Source organism: Cricetulus griseus, chromosome 3 (genome assembly GCF_003668045.3).
Source record: "Cricetulus griseus strain 17A/GY chromosome 3, alternate assembly CriGri-PICRH-1.0, whole genome shotgun sequence".
Taxonomy (NCBI): domain Eukaryota; kingdom Metazoa; phylum Chordata; class Mammalia; order Rodentia; family Cricetidae; genus Cricetulus; species Cricetulus griseus.
Genome location: NC_048596.1, coordinates 48936096 through 48957543, shown reverse-complemented (window position 1 = coordinate 48957543; position 21448 = coordinate 48936096). Strand labels below are relative to the sequence as shown.

Sequence of the window (21448 nt, the reverse complement as noted above, 5' to 3'; positions counted from 1 at the left end):
CCTTAAAATGGTTGGCTTAGAAATCTCATTCCCCTATCCAATCCTTGCAAAACTACTCCTCTCCAGGGTAAAGTCCTGAGCGATGTAATGGTCCCTTACAATGTCTCCTAATAACACATAAAGGTTTTGGGTTTTTTTGTTTGTTTTGGGGTTTTTTGGGGGGGTGTTTTTTGTTTTTGTTTTTGTTTTTTTTTTTTTTTTCGAGACAGGGTTTCTCAGTGTAGCTTTGGAGCCTATCCTGGCACTCGCTCTGGAGACCAGGCTGGCCTCGAACTCACAGAGATCCGCCTGCCTCTGCCTCCGGAGTGCTGGGATTAAAGGCATGCGACACCAACACCCGGCCCCTAAAGGTTTATGTTCAGCAACAACAACAACAACAAAAATCAGGAATCCTATTTGAGATTTGAAGAGTTAAGAGACTGAGGGTGTCATTTCTTCTTGTAGCTCTTTCAGTCCTGTCTCGAAGTTGCTAGTACAAGATTTATCCAATTTTGATGTAGGCACTCACTGTAATTAATGTACATTTTAAAACAGAAACATGTCTTGTGTTTTCATCTTCTTTTGATTTCAAAACAATTTTCTTTTTTAATTTAGATTTTCGTCTTTATTTAAATTTTTTCATTTTACATACCAACCCAAGTTCCCCCTCCCTCCCCTTCTCCTTGGTCCCCACCCCCACCCCCTTTCCCAACCCTCATCCACTCCTCAGAGGTGGGTAAGGCCTTCCCTGGAGAGTTAGAAAAGTCTGGCAAGGCCTTCCAGTTTTTTCTTTTCTTAATGTGAGCATTTATTGCTATAGACTTTTCTCTTAGAAATGACTATTATATTCCATAGGATTTTGTATGTTATATTTTAACTTTCATTTAACTACAAACATGTCTAATTGCTTTTTTCTCCATTTTTATTTAAATTAGAAGCAAGATTGTTTTTACATGTCAATCTCAGTTCCCTCTCCCTCTCCTCCTCTGCTGCCCCCCATTAACACCCTATCCCATACCCTTTCTGCCTACTAGGGAGGGTGAGGCCTTCCATGAGGGATCTTAAGAATCTGTCATATCCTTTAGGATAGGGCCTAGGCCCTCCCTCATGTGTCTAGACTGAGAGAGTATCTCTCTATGTGGAATGGGCTCCCAAAGTCCATTCCTATGCTAAGGATAAGTATTGATCTACTAAAAGAGGCCCCATAGATTTCTGAGGCCTCCTCACTGACACCCACGTTCATGGGGATCAGTCCTATGCTGGTTTCCCAGCTATCATTCTGGGGATCATCAGCTCCCCCTTGTTCAGGTCAGCTGTTTCTGTGGGTTTCACCAGACTGGTCTGGACTCCTTTACTCATCGCTCCTCTCTCTGAAACTGGGTTCCAGTTCAGTTCTGTGTTTAGCTGTGGGTGTCTGCTTCTGCTTCCATCAGCTGCTGGATGAAGGCTCTAGGATGGCATATAAGTTAGCCATGAATCTCATTATCAGAGGAGGGCATTTAAGGTAGCCTCTCCTCTGTTGCTTAGATTGTTAGCTTTTTGATTTCTATATTGACACAATTTGTATTCAATACTGAGTTGTACAATTTCCATGCTTGGTATACATTTCTGTTGTTCATAGCCAGCTTCAATGCATGGTGGTCAGATACGATGCAGAATGTTAGTAAAACACTCTTATATCTGTAAATCAATATAAATCTATAAAAAAACAGACTGAGTGTGTCCTTCCACGTTGGGACATAATGCTGCCGTGTGAGAATTGTCAACAGCAACTCATGAAACGCAGATACAGTACTGAAAGGTGACTTATGACCTCCCAATTATTTCACACCCCTGTGTTTAACAACAGCTTCATACTTCCCCTTCCTGAGATGCTTAGCATATTCTGTGCTCATAGCCCCGTTTCTCACAGACTTGTTGTTCCACCTTCCATAGCAGCAAGTATCTGAACATATGATCAAATGACTTCCTTTATTGGTGGGCACTTATCAAGATGAGCTTTAACCATATGTCTGCCTGGAAGGGAGAGATAACAGAGTTAGCATTTCTTCCCCCACCACATAGCATTTGTCCTCTGGCACACATCGCATTTTCAAGTGCTTCTTACCCTGGCTTTCTCTTTAACTATCAAGTTTCTTCATTTGGTTAGTGTAGGGTGAAAAGGGCCAAGGAAAGAAACACCCTGCCTCTAACTAGACCCGAGACTCTGACTCATAGAACCCTACGAGCAGGTCTTGAAATCCCACCAGCTCCTGAGCTTGCTCCAGAATCCGGCTGCAGAATCCCACCATTCCTTGAGGTCCCTGAGCACAAAATCCCACCAATTCCTGAACTGGGCCCAGAATCAGGCTGCAAAAATCTACCAATCCCAAGACACCTTGGAAAGCTCTGCCTGCCCTCCGCCCCCCCCCCAAAAAAAAAAACCTGTATAAAATCTGTACCCTGTTCAGTTTGCTGTTGCTTCTCACCCTAAAGGCAGACACCTCCTGGATTCTTCCTTCCGAATAAATCTCTTGAGCGAGGTTTGTTGTATGGGTAACATTTTTGCCAGAGCAGAGCCCAACTGTAACAACTTTGCCAGAGGCTGGATCAAAGCTCAGGAAAGCAAAACTGTAACACTTTCCCTAAAGTTTCCCAAAGGGGAAACTTTGCTCCAGTGGACCACAATTGTTACACTGTGGGAATGAAGAAGAGTGGAGTCATCCGAGTTGTAACACTTTCACTGGGGAAACTTTCCCCTAGCAGAGTTGTACTTACATTGGGGAAACCTTCCTGGAGCAGAGCTAAAAGCTGCTAAGCTTATATTGTCTTTGTGGTATTCCTTGACTCCTGGCTGCCAGGATAGCTTTCCATCTGAGCTGTAATGCTTAGTTAGATCCTAGATTTTTATTATATTCTTATTTTTCCTAATTTTCATAGAAAGTATTTTCATCATATTCTTTCTCCTCCCCCAAGTCCTCACAGATTCTCCCCACCTCCTGATGGACCCAACTTCATGTTCCTTCTCTCGTTCTCAAAACAAAACACCAAAAAGACACACAAAAACTCAAACTATAAACAAAAAGAGAACACACACACAAAACAAACAAACAAAATCATTGGACATTCCCTGGAGAGTGGCCACTCCATTGGAGAAAACTGATTTTCCTTCTCCCAGCAGGTATCAATTACAAATAGTTTCTTGGTTAGGGGTGTGTCCCCAAACTCAAAAGAAATTTGCTTTTAAATCTCTCATGAGCAAATATTTTCTCAAAGTAAATGCTAACTTTATTTAAAATAAATACGCACAAATTTTCATGTGAAAGGTTTTAAGTTAGGTTATCTTTAGAAGGTATATTCTGGTACCTCCCACCAAGGAATTACAACCTATGTCTGTCTCATCTCTCATCTTCCTTTTTCCACAATCCCTTTTCATCCCTTCCTTCCTGTCTCATATTCACATTTCCATATCTTAGAGTCATCTAAGATCAAACTATGTGAGTAAGAGGCCTGGCGAAGTGGTTCAGATACTTTCTACCAGTCTTGAGGGCCTGGTTTTAATCCTATATAATATGATTTAGAGTGGAACAGTTTATACTGCCATCAAGCTCCAGTGTTTCATAGGAAATAGAATTACAGAAATGGCTATAGGACAAACGCCTCTAAAAGTTCAAATGCCAAGTGCAAACTTTAAGGGAAAATCTTTATTTCTTTATCCATATGACTTCAGAAATGTTCAGAGCAAGATTCACCCAGTTCATTCTGGCTCTAAAGTTTCCTTGAAGCCTCCCTGTAGACAGATTTTGTCTTGAGTTACAGCCCAAGGTCCTGTTAACTACCAAGGTGATTGTCTAGCTCATTCTAACTCTTATCTGTCTGTCCAGATACCCTCTGTTATCAGATTCTAGATGCAAATTCTAGGAGTGGTTAACTTAAAGTCAATTTCTATTTTCTGAATTTCTCTTGTGTTGCCTTAGCTCAATTATTCAGCAACCTTAAGTCATTATCTCCTAGTGGCTTCCATTTCTAGTTATATTTAAGTTACATATTTTATGAGAAAGTTATAAAGCCTCCTCAGTGGAGATGTTTTTCCACACTAGAGCCAAGCGCTGCCTGTGGAGACATCATGGACCAACACAATCATCATGGTATCTAAATAGAGTTAGATCATTCAGGGTGTGTCCCTGGACCTCCAAGTGAAGTCAATTCCACCAAAAACTGAAGGTGGCTGTCAATTCAGGGTGTAGGGAATGCTACTGAGGAAACCACAGTGTCCTTGTATAGTGTTAGTATGTTCTGATAAGGGTTGCTTGAAGATATATTCAAATAAAAGGAAGTAGATTATCTGTAACATAATAGAAGTAGAATTAATGACAAATGGCCATACAGGTGTAAGTAGGTGACACAACCTGAATTTGAACCCCAGATCTGTCAAATTTGTCCTTGCTTTTCACATTTCTACTTTATAGTTCCCAAGGTCCTTTGAAGAAGAAAAGCCACTGATTCAAACCACCATTTTGCTGGGACCTGTGATGCCCAGAAGCTGATGGAAATAGAATCTGAAACTTTAAGCTTCAAGTATAGTAAAATGTAAATTAATCACAATGGTTTGTTTTTGTTTTACTTGCTAGATTATAATATTGATGTCAGCCAAAATTAAGACCATTTTTTTCTGTGCTAAAAAAAAATATCTGGCTCTTTCTCTTTCCCATGAGATGGCAGCAATTTGGATTTTATGGAAAATTCACACAATAGTAATTATAGCTGGATCCGGTGGCTCACACCTGTAATCTCAACAGTTGGGAGGAGAACTGTGAGCATAAGATATCAAACAGTGTGCTTGTGTGTGCTTCTAGTCTTGAAACTTGGGAGATGAAGATGGGAAAATCAGTAGTTCAAACCAGACTAGGCTACATAGGTTGTTGTAAGCCAACCCTACAGGACATGAGACACTGAGAAAGAAAGAAAATGGGGGGGGGGCAATTAAGTATTATGTTCTTTCATTCTTAAACCTCACAAAGCAATAGAGTAGGAGAAAAAAAGAAAGAGATCCAGTTTCTGGGAACAACTTTGTAAGGAGGGTCATATAAGTTGCAAATCCAAGAATGTCTAAGGAAATATATTTATTCGCCCAGATCTAGAACATGCTAGTAGATTTACAGGGATGGGAGAAAGAATTGGAGCAGGTTCCCAGCTTTCTCATGGGTAATGCCATGACAGAAGGATTGCATTTCATCTCCTCTTGCTCTTCTGAGTTCTCAAGTGAAGCTCTCACTCTGTGGTGACTTGAAGCTGAGTGTTTGGGTTCTCAGAATCACTTCCATCAGGGGGTATTCCAGATTCTGCAGACTTAGAAGGTGAAGAAATTGCCTAGAAAATGAAACGGCAGTTCTCAAGAAGAGGATTGTCATTTCCCTTCTCTATTCCATCCTTTCTTATTGCCACCATGGTCACTACCACAGATCCACAGATTTTCCTTCACCGATGATTACCCTGTTAAACACTGAATAATCATTATATGACTCAGGAGACAATCAAAACATTTTTATTTCCATTTCTATAGGTTGCTGCTACATATGTGGTTTCCAGAACTGAATGTGGAGATTGTGCAGGGGAAAGTCAATAAAAATCAAATGCTAACCTAACCAAGGTGTTTCTGGCCATGCCTGCCCCTGTTGAATTGCATGCCTTCACTACAACCTTAGCTCTGAACACACAGCATGCGGCTGCCACACCACAGAACGCCAGTGGGTGCTGCTCAGGTTAGAAGCTCTTTATATGTTATGAATGGCATCAACTGTAGGGGGCACTGTAACCACACCTCCTAGGGGCTGGCTACAGGTATGCCTGGCCACATCCCACAGGGCGTGGTGAATGTGACATCAGGGTGATGTAGAAGAGGTTTAAGAGTTAGGGTACGCACATGGTAGTTCTTTTTCCCTGCTTCATCGGCTTGCGCTGCTTACTACATTTCCTCCCAGCTGGCTAGGCTGCTCTGTAGGAAGGCATATCCCTAATAAAAATACCCTAATCTTCTGCTTACACATTGGTAATCCACCGCTTATAATCAACTTCTCTCATAAAAGCATAATAGTGTAATTATAGAAAACAAATCCATGTAATATTTTTCTACTATTCTTCCTTAGCATGTAAGCATCTAATCAGCATATATTTGGGTTGTTTTGTGTTAGAATGTTTGATTTTTAAAATTGCTGTTTGGATTGCTGACTTGTTTGATAAAACATTGTTGAATGAATTTTGACTCAGGATTAGGATAGAATTTCCAGCAGTTTTCAAAATGGCTATAAACATACTAACCATATTTGTATCATTTTTACTGTAATGCACAGTACTATTCTCAGCCTTGACAATAATAACATCAGAACATTAATCAACTCTCAGAAACAAGATAATCTCCACCCTGCAGCATCCAATATAAAGCCAAGATTTAATTGTTATGGAAAAATAAACAAGCACATTCATTTCATTAATATGCAACCTTGCTTTGGTCTTTAATAAGTGGTAAAATGACATACCAACAATTTGTTTTAAATAAATGCATTTATTCTTTATTATACATAAATGTTTGATCTGAATACCTATTTTGTATACCTAAATATGTAGGACTGTATAAAGCTTTCTTGGGCAAAAAGAAATTGAAAGTGGAAAATTTTAAGAAACCAAATTAGAGATCTAAATATCTATCAAGAATGTGTGGTCATCCTGAGTCATACAGCTCAAAAATAAAAGATTACAAGAAAATAATTAAAATTAGTTTAACCGAATGTTATTTACATGTTAAATGTTGCATTTAATTAAAATGTAAATTAATATATAGCTTGCATTTTCAAATCTGAATCATTTCCAGCCCTGCTTCATCTCACACTTTGATCTAATAAATAATTCCCAGAACCCTACAAGTCATAACCATATAAAAGTTTCTTGTCCTAAAAGTCAGGAATAACTTAATATGTTGTGGAATTTGCTGGTGATAGAACTTTCTCATCGCTTATACAAGCTCACCTTTCTCGAGCCACTAATGTTTCCTAGACACCACATGACTGAGACGGAAATGGTCACTGCCAACTCCAGCAGGGTGAGGATCAGCATTAGAGATACCAGGCCCTGGGGAAAAGATGTCTCACATCAAATCAGTGGAAACATTCAGAGGGAAAACTGTCAGAAAGAAACTAGAGTGCAAAACCCTCAGAGGGGAACGGAGTGAGACACAAATTAGACAGAAGGTCAGACTCACAAATTCTGAAGAAGGGATCCAGTATCAATACAAAATCATGAAAATATTGTCCTGGGAGAAAGATATGTTATTGCTAGATTGACCTATGTGAACTAGTCAAGAGGAGAAGAAATCATAAAAGAAAAATTCTGATACTATCACTAACACTTACCAGCATAATAAATTACAGAAATTAATACAGTTTAGTAAAATGAACAAAAAATGATCCCTTCATGATTCCATCAACAGGATTTAAGATGGGGAGGGATAGGCATTTACATTAGGCCAAAGACAAAAATACAGTTCTGGGAGAACCATAACTCATTACTGGAGAAATTTCCTTCCCATTATTGCTGAGCACCTAGAAGAAACACATAATCAAATTTCAATGGAGGGGAAAAATTTCTATGAAGGAAAAAATACCACTTAAACTGAAAAAACAGACACAGATAAATTTAAGTGATTAAAAGTATAATAAAGGAAAGCCTAGAGAGACAGTTCAGCAGTTAGGAGCACCCGTTGCTCTTGCAGAGGATCTGGGTTCAGTTCCCAGCACCAATATGTTTTGTCACAACCATCTGTAACTCCAGTTCCAGGAGATATAATACCTTCTTCTGACTTCCTCAGGCACCAGACATACACATAGTGCACATACATAATGCAGGGAACATAGGCAACATATCACACAGACATACACAATCTAGCTCACATATACATATACATATACATATACATATACATATACATATACATATACATATACATATACATGCATGTGTATATAGCCCAGTTGATAAAGTGTGTACCTAATATGCACAAACATTCCAGACTACAGAATAAGTTGTATGTCTCTGAAGTTTGTTTCATCAAACAAAGGTACGTGAAATAAATTGTTTAATGCATTCTCTCTGGAGAGTATAATAAATAGTAGCAATAGTAATGCAACATGATATCTAAGCACTGCTTTCATTACTTATCAACTATTATAGGTGCTACCCATTATTATCTTCATTTCAAAGATAAGAAAATTAAAATATATACAGATTGTCTAATGCCCTTCACTACAAAATGACTAAAAAGCAAAGCCAACATTCAAGTTAACATAGTATATAAGATACTGTTTTTCTGCATATTTTGAATGTTATGAAATATGTTATTAGCAGTTTTAAAGCATACATTTGATGAAGAACCCAGGCAAATGCATAAGTCAGGAGAGTGGGAAGACTGGCAACTCTTGAACTCCTCGGTATTGAGTGCCAAATGTACAGAAAGGAAAACAGTCCCAACAAAGGCAACTGTTGCACTGGCAATGTTCATCCCAAAACTGTTCTCCATCTAAAACAGAACAAAAAACCAGTCCATTAATGTACATAAAACATCCTTTAACACCTTGGCAACATTCCATTTAAAGAAGTATCTATTTATACTCCCAACAGCCTTCTAGCTGCAGCCAAAGCTCCCATGAACAAAGACTCCCCCATAGTACAATCTAGTACCAAAGACAGTGAAGAGGTTGGGGTACACAGCTCAGCTGGTAGAATACTTGCCTAACATATATGAAGCCCTAGGATCAATCTTTAGTACTGCATTAAGTAGGTGTCGTTAAAGATGCCGGCAATTCCAGCACTCTGTGATAGCTGAGATTAAAATCCAAAGCTACCCTATAACACATGAAACCATATCTCATTTAAAGAAAATAATAAACACACTGACATATAAACTATGCCCTATTTACCTAAGTATTGAGGCTAATAGAATTGTATAACAAGAATGGAAATATAGTGAAAGGAGGGGACGTTTGTGACATTAAGTACTAATAACATATGTAGACAGGAATAAATAATTAAGCATTTCCCCAGATGCCCCAGAGGAAGTCTGGGTAAAGAAGACAGTTTAAAGTCCCTGAGGCCACAGTGTCCCCAGGAAACAAGGGAGCCAAAGTGCATAAGATTAGGAAACTAAGTCAGAATTAACAGAGAGATGTATTACATAAAGCCCTGTAATTCATGAAAAAAGTCTTTAGTTATAATTCTGAGAAAAATACAAAATTCTTGGAGCATTTAGCACAAAGAGGTGATAGATCAATAGCCTAAAAAGGGTCACTTTGTCTTTATTAAGAACAGGAAAAGAGGTTCACAAATGGAAGCAGAGAGCACACTTAGAGACTACATGGAATGCCATCCAAGGAAAGATGAGAAAAGGCCAAACACAAACTTGACTTGAAGATGGAGCCTATGTGATTTACTGAAATACTGGCTTCGGGAATGTGAAAAGAGAGATTGGGGTATACTCCTGTTCTTAATCTACGAATGTAGAAGGATGAAGCTTCCATCAGCTGACATGAAGATGAGATTTCACAAAACAGGTATGATGGATAGTAGAAGTTGGGTTTGGGAGATTCTAGACTTCTAAGTGGAAGCAAAGTTTATGAGCTAATTTGATGCTCAGGAGAAAAATCTTGGCAGGAGCATGTATTTCATGTATTTCAAGAGTGTGACCACAGAGGTGTCATTTTAAGCAATGAAAATGGCTGAAGTCATTGAAATAAATACAGGCTGAGCAGGGTAACTGCCAAAGATGGGAACATTGAGCACCCAACATTAAACAGTCTAAAAAAAAAAAAAAGGAACTGGGAAAAGAGACTTCAAGGGACAGGAGGAATTGTCAAGATGTTCTGGAGCCCAAGAGCAAAATGATCAGGAGAGGAGGTAAGCTAAATGCTGACCTTAAGTGAAGCCAAGTGAAGGACAAGAACTGAGCACTGTTTTAGCAACCTGAACAACTTCCATATTCATTTTATTAATATTATTTTATTTGAATTAGAAACAAGATTATTTTACATGACAATTCCAGTTCCCTCTCCCTCCCCCCTCCCCCCCCCAATAACACCCTACCTATCCATACCCTTTCTGCTCACCAGGGAGGGTGAGGTCTTCCATGGGGGATCTTCAGAGTCTGTCATATCCTTTGGGATGGGCCTGGGTCCATCTTGTGTGTCTAGGCTCAGAGAGTATCCCCCTATGAGGGTATCCCCCTATGTGGCTCCCAAAGTCCATTCCTGTGCTAGGGAAAAGTACTAATCTACTACAAGGGGCCCCATAGATTTCCTAGATCTCCTCACTGACACCCACGTTCATGGGGTCTGGATCAGTACCACGCTGGTTTCCCAGCTATCAGTCTGGGGACCAAGGGCTCTCCCTTGTTCAGGCCAGCTATTTCTGTGGGTTTCACCAGTCTGTTCTGGACATCATCACTCCTCCTCCTCTGTAACTGGATTATACAGTTCAGTTCAGTGTTTAGCTGTGGGTGTCTGATTCTGCTTCCATCAGCTACTGAATGAAGGCTCTAGGATGGCATATAAGGTAGTCTTCAATCTCATTTTTAGGGGAGGACATTTAAGGTAGCCTCTCCTCTATTGCTTAGATTGTTAGTTGGTGTCATCTTTGTAGATCTCCAGACCATTCCCTAGTGCCTGAATTCTCTTTAAACCTATAATGTCTCCCTCTATTATCATATCTCTTATCTTGCTCTCTTCTATTTTTCCCCCAACTCAACCTTCTTGCTCCCTCCTGTTCTCTTCACCCCTCCTCTTCTCCCTTCCATATTCTTAAGGACAAAAGTTACAGAGGACAGGAAGTAAAGAAAGAATTGGGAGACAGTATACATAATTCCTTTTTAAAAGGAGTTTGGGGCCAGGCAGTGGTGGTACACACCTTTCATCCCAGCACTTTGGAGGCAGAGGCAGAAAGATATCTGTGAGCTCAAGACCAGCTTAGTCTACAGAGTGAGTGCCAGGACAACTAAGGCTACACAGAGAGACCTTGTCTGGAAAAACAAACAGAAAAATAAACTGCACCTAGCTATCAGGAAAATGTGGACATATTTTTCTTTGGGCTGCTAGCTCACAAAAAAATGGCATGGAGACATTATTGATTATGAAAGCTCAGCCTATAGCTTAGGCTTGTCCCACTAGATCATATAACTTAAATTAACCTATTTCTATTAACTACTTTCCTCCTCGTGGCTTTATTACCTTTACTTTGTACTGCCCGTGCTGCTTTCCTGCTTCCTTTGTGTCTAGCTGGTGACTCTGCCCTTCTTCCCAGCATCCTCTCTGTCCCCAAAATCCTGCCTAGCTATTGGCCAAGTTCAGCTTTTTACTAAACCAATCCAAGTGATAGATCTTGACACTACAAAAAGACTATTCAACAACAAGAAAAAATAATGCCAAGAGATAGATAGGTAGGTTGGTAAGCAGGCAGGCAGACAGACAGATAGATAGTAATGTGTTTATATGCTAATTTAAAGGGCCTAATAGGGACAAATTGGAGTTATGAATTTATATAGTGGAAAAGGACATGGTCTAGAACACCCAAGTAAGGGGATTAAGTTTGAAGAGTTCCTCCAGGGTAAGGCTGGAGGGAAACGTACACTGGGGTGATTTAGTGCACACAGCAGATGTCAGAATGTGTATGTCTGAAAGTCTCTCCATAGCTTCAGTTTCTCCGAACAGGGAGCAAGCCTGTCATTATGGAGTGGGAAGGAGAGAAAAAGACTGGTGTTTGAGGGTGGAATACTATGATTAAACAGCTATGATGGGAGGAGGGAAACCAAACAGATGGGGGTTAAATGGCTAGATAACGCAAAGAACACACAATAGTTAGTAATGTTATAATGAATAATTAAAAGACAGTGGTCCGGACAGTAGTGGCACACACCTTTATTCCCAGCATTTGGGAGGCAGAGGCAGGTAGACCTTTGTGAGTCTGAGGCCAGCCTGGTCTACAGAGATAGTTCCAGGACAGCCAGGGCTCCACAGAGAAACCCTATCTTGAAAAACAAACAAACAAACAAACGAGTGAATGAATGGTTAGATTGTTTTGCTTTCAGTTTTGAAGGTAATAGTGAAAGATCATTCATTAAAAATAATTTGTTAAGCCTGATGAACATTAAGAAACCTGCTTCTAAGCTTCAGACTCACTAGCTATTCAGAATAATTTGATTTTCTGGATTATCTACCACTGAATGCTTGAAGAAATTGATTTTCTTGTGCACTAGATGAGACTTGGCTCCTTGGCTGGATTCACTAACCTCTGCTTCTCTATTCCTCTGGTCATCTAGACAAAGAGGAAGAATTGACACTTACCAGGCTTCTTGTGGGCTTTCTCCCTGCTGCAACAGTCAAGGATCCGGAACTGATAAACTGTTAAAATAGGAAGACAGATAAAGGAACATTTAGTCTTGATCACTTTCTCCTCAGCATTCCCTTGACAGTAGGTGTCTAACAGAAGTTACACAAATTCACATAAAAGTGTGTTTCACACTACTCACTAGTTTATGTGACTGAAATTTTTACATAGTTCATATTCTAAGTAAATTCATCATAATTTTATTTTGTTTATGTGTAACTTTTAATGGGTTTATATGTGGATATAAATAATATTATAGTTATGCTCATGCTATGCTAATATAAATGACACACATTTTTAAAATTCTCACATCACTGCCCATGCATCTGATTTATCTGTCTAGATGCTTCAAAAGAGAATTTATAATTCTAAATGCCCACTTCTGTATTCTCTAGTTTTTAGATCATTGTTTTAATGTGCAATTATTTCCATGACTCTAATTTTAATCAACTCAAATATATATATATATATATATATATATATATAATATATATATTTGAGAATATACATATATATATATCCAAATTTTTCATATTTTAAATTGGTAAGATTTTAGAAATCTTGGAGAATAAAGAAAGGCTTGCTAAATAAAATTCAACTACTGAATTCTAAAAGTCAATGAAATGATTCCTAATGATATTCTAGTGTACTCATAGATCAGAGCCTAGTCCAATTGTCATCAGAGAGAGGTGTAATCCAGCAACTGATGGGAGCAGATGCAGAGACCCAGAGCCAAGCACTAGGCAGAGCCAGGGGAACCCTGCAAAAGAAGGGCAGAGGAGGATTGTAGGAGCCAGAGGGTTTGGGAACACTAGGAAAACAGAGCCCACAGAATCAACTAAAAAGGGCTCAGAGGGCCTCACAGAGACTGAAGCAGCAATCACAGAGCCTGTATGGATCTGAGCAAGGTCCTCTGCATATATGTTATGGTTGTGTAGCTGGGTGTTCTTGTGGGACTCCTAACAGTGGGAATGAGGGCTATCCCTGGCTCTTATTGTGCTTGGGACCCTTTTCCTCCTACTGGGTTGCCTCATCCAGCCTTGATATGAGGGTTTATACCTAGTCTTATTATAACTTGTTATGACATGTTCAGTTGATATTGCTGGGAGGCCTGTTCTTTTTTGTTGTTGTTAAGGGAAATGGGAGAGGATTGAAAGGGGGCGGGGACACTGAGACAAATGGAGGGAGGGGAAACTGTAGTTGGGATATATTTATGAGAGAAGCATAAAGGAGAAAATTCAGGACAGTCTTTGTTCTGCCTCAGATAACCAAGATTATCACAGGTCTTCCCTTCATTGCACTTAGTGAGAGAGCATCTTTGTTTTCAATACCAGCTTCATCTCATGGGTGGATCACTGTTTCTTTACCTCAGCTTCTTTTTTTATCTAGTATCACATCCGCATGTTAGTATCACCTGAGAGCTGTGGGATTACATGTTTGCCAGGATACAGAAAGCATCCAAATGAACACTAATATATAGCTCTCATTCAATTCCAGAGATCCCAACAGAAGATCTTTTTGCTATTTCTGACATTCTAATAAGGGAACTGAGGGCCCAACATTCACATTTAATCTCTAAAACCACATCCTTGGTAGAATTATAAAAGATGAATCAATAGAAAGGACTGCATAGTGCACACCCCGCAGGCATGTTCACAGTGTGGCTCATACACCTTGGACTTGCCCCGAAAGTGTTAGAGCCAGAGAGAAGCTTCTAGAACTGTAATTAATGATCCAATCTTTTGGTGATGCTAAAGCAAATGAGATACTGACTCCAAGATCCCTTTCCTTTTTAAACTTTATTTTATGTGTGTGAGTTTTTTCCCTGCATGCACATCTATACACATATGTGCAGTGCCTGTAGAGGTCAGAAAAGGGCTTCAGATCTAGAACTGGAGTTACAGAGTGGGAATTAAAGCTGGGTCCTCTGGGAGAACAGCCGGGGCTCTTGACTGCTAAGCCATCCCTCTGGCTCCCCTTCCACTTTCTGAGAAAATAAAACTCAATGCTTGTGGACACCTGAAACTCTTCCTTTCTGTCTTTTCTAAAATCCAGAGTGGAAATTCTTCACTTGGGTTGTCAAGATTTATTATGCAGAACAATTCATGAATATTTCAGAGTTTAGCTCTTCCATCAAATTTTATCTTAACTATCTCACAGTTTCAGCAATGTCGAATCCACAATCCATGCTTCACCCAGTGAACTGGAAACACACACACAGTCTTTTATCAGACTGAGAAGTGACACATGTATTCTTCTGTTACTGTCTTTTGTCCCTCTTCACTCCCTTAAGACCCCTTGTCTCCTCTCTTGGTCTCCTCTAGTTTCACAACTTACATGCATGTATACACACATAGACATGCATACACACAAACATTTAGGTTCATATATAAAAAATAAAATCTAGGTACTGCACAGAAGAGAAAACATACAGTTTTCATATTCCTGAGTTTGTCAAACTTACAGGAGTGTGTGTGTGTGTGTGTGTGTGTGTGTGTAGATATCCAAGAACTCTAAGTCCCACCCAGAAGATGGAACTGCCCATGTCCATCATACCTATTAACAAATGAATGGATAAATAAAATGTGTAACATATGCACAATGGAATTTTATTTGGCCATGTAGAAAACTGAAGTCATAACTTGCATAGGAAAAATGGATGGAGCTGGCAATTATTATACAAAGTGAAGGGGCTTAATTTGAAAGAAAGAGGATTTTGCCTCCTACTGTCAGAAATTATAAATCAAAACCACAGCTGATAATCTTCAAAGAACACTTCCATATTACAGCACACTGGCAGTACTGAGTTAGAGATGGTCTGTGGCTAAGGGACTGGATACTCACAAACACAGCACCCCAGAACGGATAGCCTGTGTAGAAGGTGAAGAAGAAGACATGCCTGAACTGGTGAGACAAATACTGTAAAGAACCCAAAAATACACCCAGGGCCAGAATCACTATTCCATTCAGGATCTGGGTGGCCTGTAAGAAGAAGAAAAAAATATAAAAGGCAAAATATTATTTTTATTTTCCTCAGAAAGGAGGAGGTACCATGGCTTTAAATGGTTAAAATGCTAAGCCTAAATTAACCAAGCAAGATCTTGTTCTAAGAAGGCTTTATTCACAAACATAATATGACAAAGGTAAACAGCTATTAAATTTTATTTTAAATGTTTTTATTTAAAATATAGAATTTGGTTATCATTGGTGACATAGGCTTGCAATCCCAGCCCCTTAGGAGAATGAGGCAGAAGCATCTACCTGAGTTACAGAATGAGTTCAAGTCCAATCTGTGTGATTTAGTAAGACTCTGCCTAAAAATGCACAAAGGGGTGGAGCTATAGCTCAATAATAGAGGGTTTTCCTGCCATGCATGAGGACCTGGGTCTCATCCACAGCACCATAGGGAAGGGGAAGGGAGGGAAGGGGAGGGAAAGGGAGGAAAGAGAGAGAGAAACTTCACAGATCTTGAGTGGTCAGAACACACCAAGAAACGATTAAGAGCCTTGGAATAGACTCTCCAGAGTTTGCTAGGACATTCTACCCTATGAGACACTGATTCTCCATTTTTATTCCTCAGGTCTCTATGGCCCCAACTTGTCTTCAATGACTTAGTGAGAAATAACTCAGAAATTTTGGAGGCAGTCCATGTAATATTTGTTCCTTCTTGTATAAACCAACTTTGGGACAAAGGCAGACTTACCCCGAGGGCTTGCAGTACTCCTCTTTGAACATCACTTGGTCCGTCCAAGAGCTGATAAACAGAACCATCAGTATCCTCTCGTTCATGACTACCTGGTGAGGTTCCACCTTCTGAGGTCCCCAGTCCTGTATTATCAAATCCCTGGGAGGCCATTTGGGGTTGCTTGTGGCTGTCATGGGAAAGAACCCAAAAGCTTCATGCTTCCTTCTATTACTTTGTAATAATAGTTTTTAGTGTAATGGAGAGTTTTGTTTTGTTCATTCATCAAGATTCCTATCCTGGATGACAGGATTCATACCCTATACTGTCCCTTTCTAGAACTGCTCCCTTCACAAAGCAAACCCTCCCTTCCTTCGACAAATACGCCCAAAGATAACCTCTCTTTTACCAAACCAAATTCCAGCCCCTGGGTCAAACTTTTTGTAATAGCCAGAACCTGGAAGCAACCTAGATGCCCCTCAACTGAAGAATTGATAGAGAAAATGTGGTATATTTACACAATAGAGTATTACCCAGTGGGAAAAAACAATGGAATCTTGAAATTCACAGGCAAATGGATGGAACTAGAAGAAACCATCCTGAGTGAGGTAACTCAGTCACAAAAAGACAAACATATATCTTTTGTATGTACTCAGTCACATATGGATTTTAGACATAGAGAAAAGAAGTAGCAGCTGACAATCCATACCACCAGAGAAGCTAGGAAACAAGGAGGACCCTAAGAGAGACATACACGGTTCCCTAGAGAAGGGGAAAGGGACAAGATCTCCTGAGCTAATTGGGTGCATGGGGGAGGGGAGAGGGAGCTGGGAGAAAGAGAAGGGGAAAAGAGGAGGGGTGAGGAGGACATGAGGAAACAGAAAGGTTGAAGCAGAAGAATAGAGGAGATCACAATAAAAGATATCATAATAGAGGGAGCCATTATAGGTTTAAAGAGAATTCTGGCACTAGTGAAATGTCCAGAGATCTACAAGGATGACACCAACTAACAATCTAAGCAATAGTGGAGAGGCCACCTTAAATTCCCTCCCCTGATAATGAGATTGATGACTACCTCATATGCCATCCTTGAGCCTCCATCCAGTAGCTGATGGAAGCAGAAGCAGACACCCACAGCTAAACACTGAAATGAACTCCTGGAATCCAGTTGCAGAGAGGGAAGAGTGATGAGCAAAGGGTTCAAAACCAGGCTGGTAAAACCCACAGAAACAACTGACCTGAACAAGGGGGAGCTCATGGACCCTAGACTGATAGCTGGGAAACCAGCATAGGACTGATTCAGACCCCCTAAATATGGGTGTCAGTGAGGTGGCCTCAGCAATCTATGGGGCCTCTGAAGTAGATCAATATTTATCCCTAGCATATATATGAATGGATTTTGGGAGCCCACTCCACATAGAGGGATACTCTCTCAGCCTAGACACATGGAGGAGGGTCTAGGCCCAGCTCCAAATGGATTGACAGACTTTAAAGATTTCCCCCATGGAAGGCCTCACCCTCCTTGGGGAGCAGAAGGGGGATGGGATAGAGGGTTAGTGGGGGCACACGGGAGGAAGGGAGGGAGAGGGAACTGGGATTGACATGTAAAACAAGCTTATTTCTAATTTAAATTTAAAAAATAGAAAAGGAAGAAACTCCTTTCAGTCCTGGTCCAGTCTGCATGATGAACCCTCTCTGCTTGCCCCTGGGATCCCCCCAGCACTTCCTTAGCATCCCTCAGTCTGAGTTTAATTTTCAAGCGCTTGGTTATGTCTGTGTGCTCATCATCTTTGCTCTACTGTCCCAATGCCTCACAGTTGGTAGTCAGTTAATTCATACTTCAGAAATAGCCATGTCTATGGATAATAATTCAAAATCCATCAGCAGGCACTGAGTTTTTTCATGCTGAAAACACCATAGAAATATTTGGAGAGTAGAAAAAATCAAATGTGAGCTTCCACCTTCAGATAAAGCAAAACGTGTTCTATGAAATATGGTCAATTAGGCTTTTAAAATATCAAGAAAATGCAGGCTTCCTAGCATCAAATTAAGTAGCTCACCTTCCCAGCTCTGAGTAGCAGAAGTTCTTCTGGGTGTTTTATTTATATCAGTTCTCAGAACACCCACTGGAACAGGTATTATCACTATAACCCTCTCCATCTTATAGATTAGATGAGGAATCTAAGGAGCAGAGCATGAAATAACATCCCCAAGTCCATCAGGCGGGGATCAAAGATGCTAAGGGTCAAAATCTGCCTCTAGTTATCACTACACTCTACCTCTGAGCTTGTGCAGGAACTGTCCCACCAAACCTAATTCATGTTTCAGGAATCCCCATAACCAGAACTGGCCACCAGAGGCAGCCTCTTAATATATCAAAATATCTCTCTTTCTCTCTCTCTCTCTCTCTCTCTCTCTCTCTCTCTCTCTCTCTCTCTCTCTCTCTCTCTGTGTGTGTGTGTGTGTGTGTGTGTGTGTGTGTGTGTGTGGTGTGTGTGTGTGTGTGTGTGTGTGTGGTGTGTGTGTGTGTGTGTGTGTGTGTGTGTGTGTGTGTGTGTGTGTGTGTGTGTGTGTGTGTGTGTGTGTGTGTGTGTGTGTGTGTGTGTGTATCTGTCTGTCCATATCTACATTTTCCAAATAAATAGCTGTATTGTGCCAAAATAGCACCAGGGTAATACCTGTATTCTAAAGGCAGTCATCCATACAGCTAAAAATTCCAAACTTCTGCTGAACAACCCAATAGGAACCTTTTAGGCATCCCAAGAGGGCCATAGCAGATGAAAAATGAAAGGATTCCTAAGGAGAAGGAACCTGTAGGATTTACCTTGGAGACTTCAGACTTTAACAGACTCCTTTCCCTTCAAGCCTTCAAGTCCATCTCACTACAGAAGAGGCATCAGTCTGTCCCCCAAAACCAGCAGCCCCTTCTTCCTGGGGTTTAACGAATCTCTTGCTTGTGTAATACCTCAGCTGATCCAGTGGAAGTGTTTTCGATGGCTGCCTGGAAGGTGTGCTAATCATACCCGTATTTGAGGGCTCTGACACCCATCCACTTCCCCAAGGCTTACCCATAAAGAAGGAAGCTGGTATCAGGAGCCACCACCTTCTGACTCTAAGATGTTGCTTCACACATTAGTGGAGCAAGGAATAGAAGCAGAAAATATGGGTAGGTCAGTGGGAAGGTATTGTGGAATGGGGGAAGAATGGGCCTAGCTATGTATTGAAAGGTGAAGCCAGGCAGATCGAATAATGTTGGAAGGAGGGATATAACAGGGTCACTAAGGGACTGTGTTTACATAATGCACCAGTGATGTTATTAAAATTATTTTATGTGCATGATAATCTTTAATCCTCCCAGGCCAAGCAAGGTTAGTTCATTCATTATAAACTAAGACAATGGTAGTTTAAATATATTAAGGTTACTGTATATTAACTGCTGCTTGTTGTTCAGTTTGTTTCATGTGCATCTATTTCTTCCATTCTTAGGATAACCCATGACCTAGATAACACTACTGAGTCAGTGTGATAGAAGATAAAACTGGCATAGAAAACATAACCAGATTCCCCTCACAGTTAACAAGTTATATTAGTCCATTGCCTGACAGTATAAGAGAATACCACTGACTGGTGAGTTATAAAGAATAAAAGTTTCTTTGCCTCATGGTCATAGAAGCTGGTAAGTCCAGTGCCAGAACACTGGCGCCTGCTGAGGGCCTTCCTGCCATGTCCTAGCATAGTGAGAGCAAAGGAGAATCTGTGAAAGAAATAGAGGGTGGATGCACATAATTAATCCTCTGAGATCTCATGGAAAGTGAAATATAACTGAGCATTTCTGTGAGTTTCCATAGAAGCTTATCTTGGAAGATGAATCCTGAATATGGGATTCAGCACGCCACAGTCTGAGGCCCTGTGCTGGGTGACAAGGAAAAAGTGAGCGGAGAGGCAGCGTTTGTCTCTCTCTGCCTCCTGACTGCAGAGTGTGAGCAGCCTGCTGTCACAGCTAGAGCAGCCCTTGTCACCACACCTCCTTTGGCATTTGATCTTCAAATTGTGAACAGAAACAAAACTTTCCTGAGCTGCTTTTTCTTTCCTAGTATTTTGTCACAGTGATGAGAAAAATTAACTAAGAGTCCAAACTCCATCCTCAATTAGGAACCTACTGCCTACACCTCACTCCCGTGACACTGCTGATAATGACATCAGCCCATACCCCATGTTCTGGGAGTGCTAGGGTGAATGATGGCCCTCCAATGTCTTGCATTGACTCACTGTACCCCTTTGGGGGGGTCATCTGAGGCTTTAGATCTCTCAGGTTGGAGTCCTGTGCCTGCAGCCCTTCAAGGCTAGAACTATCTCTGAGTGGTTAACTTATAAATGGCGCAGGGACCCTGTGGGCAGGAGAAACTGGTCAAGTTGGACCAGACTGGAAATGGAAAAGCCTTCTGCTTACATGGCACTTTCTCTGAAGCCAGCTAACCCACACCCAAGCTTACTTGAGCCCTGGAAGAAGCATATGAGCTATTCTAGAATATTCAGGGCAGAGTGCTAGGGGCTATGACAGGGAGGCCATCCTGTGTCCATCTCCCCAAAGCATTCTGTTCTTTTAGAGCTCTGAGCCTGGAAAAGAAGCCTTGAGGATCTCTGAAATCCTTCTTGGACTTTTCTCCCATTGTATATGGACCACTCTGTCTATGCTAATAGCTACACATGCCTTTGCATTCTTCACCTGACCATTCTGGAAATATTTTCAACTCTTTCCATTTTGGTTTCCTTTTTCAATTATAAAGTGCACATTAAGCTCTTTCCCTCTTGGATCTCACTATTTGCTGTTAAAATGATCACATGGTAGTTGGAATACTCTTAACATTCCATATTCCATAAAATCCTGGGATACAGGCTGGGTGTTGGTGACACACACCTTTAATCTCAGCACTCGGGAGGCAGAGGCAGATGGATCTCTGTGAGTTTGAGGCCAGCCTAGTCTCCAGAGCGAGTGCCAGGATAGGCTCCAAAGCCACACAGACAAACCCTGTCTTGAAAAAAAAATCCTGGGATACAAACATAACTCCTTTTAATGGCATATGTTCTCATATAGCTCGTTAACCTTAGACTCATTGTGGAGGCAAGGATGCTCTTGAACTTCTGAGGCTGCTCCTTCCCCAGTTCTGAGTTTATAAGCAAGCATCTTCATGCTTGGTTTACATAGTGCTGGGGATGAAATTCTGGGCTCTGTGCACAGTAAGCAAGCACTCTGACAAATGAAGTACACAACCAGAACATGCATGAAATCTTGCCAACTTTTGTGCAGCTATATAATAAGAATAAATTTGACTCTAGTTTCCAGACCCTTCTTCCTCATTGCTAAGATCTTATCATAAATACCTT

General features: G+C 40.6%; 1 protein-coding gene across 1 annotated transcript; it reads right to left on the bottom strand.

Moving 5' to 3' along the window:
• Positions 1–5229: 5229 nt before the first annotated feature.
• Positions 5230–16237, bottom strand: Ms4a3 (membrane spanning 4-domains A3). Its single transcript, XM_035441576.1, has 6 exons — positions 16085–16237; positions 15226–15363; positions 12339–12395; positions 8369–8527; positions 6982–7083; positions 5230–5328 (listed from the first exon to the last, which is right to left on the bottom strand). Exons 1-6 carry the CDS (start codon positions 16235–16237, stop codon positions 5230–5232), a joined length of 708 nt encoding a protein of 235 aa, XP_035297467.1.
• Between the last annotated feature and the right edge of the window lie 5211 nt (positions 16238–21448).

Coding starts and splice junctions, on each gene's coding strand:
- Ms4a3 (XM_035441576.1), bottom strand. CDS start 16,237: ATGGCCTCCCAGGGATTTGATAATACAGGACTGGGGACCTCAGAAGGT. Junction 15,364..16,084: donor GAGTACTGCAAGCCCTCGGG/GTAAGTCTGCCT, acceptor TTCTTCTTACAG/GCCACCCAGATCCTGAATGG. Junction 12,396..15,225: donor CGTTCTGGGGTGCTGTGTTT/GTGAGTATCCAG, acceptor CTATTTTAACAG/TTTATCAGTTCCGGATCCTT.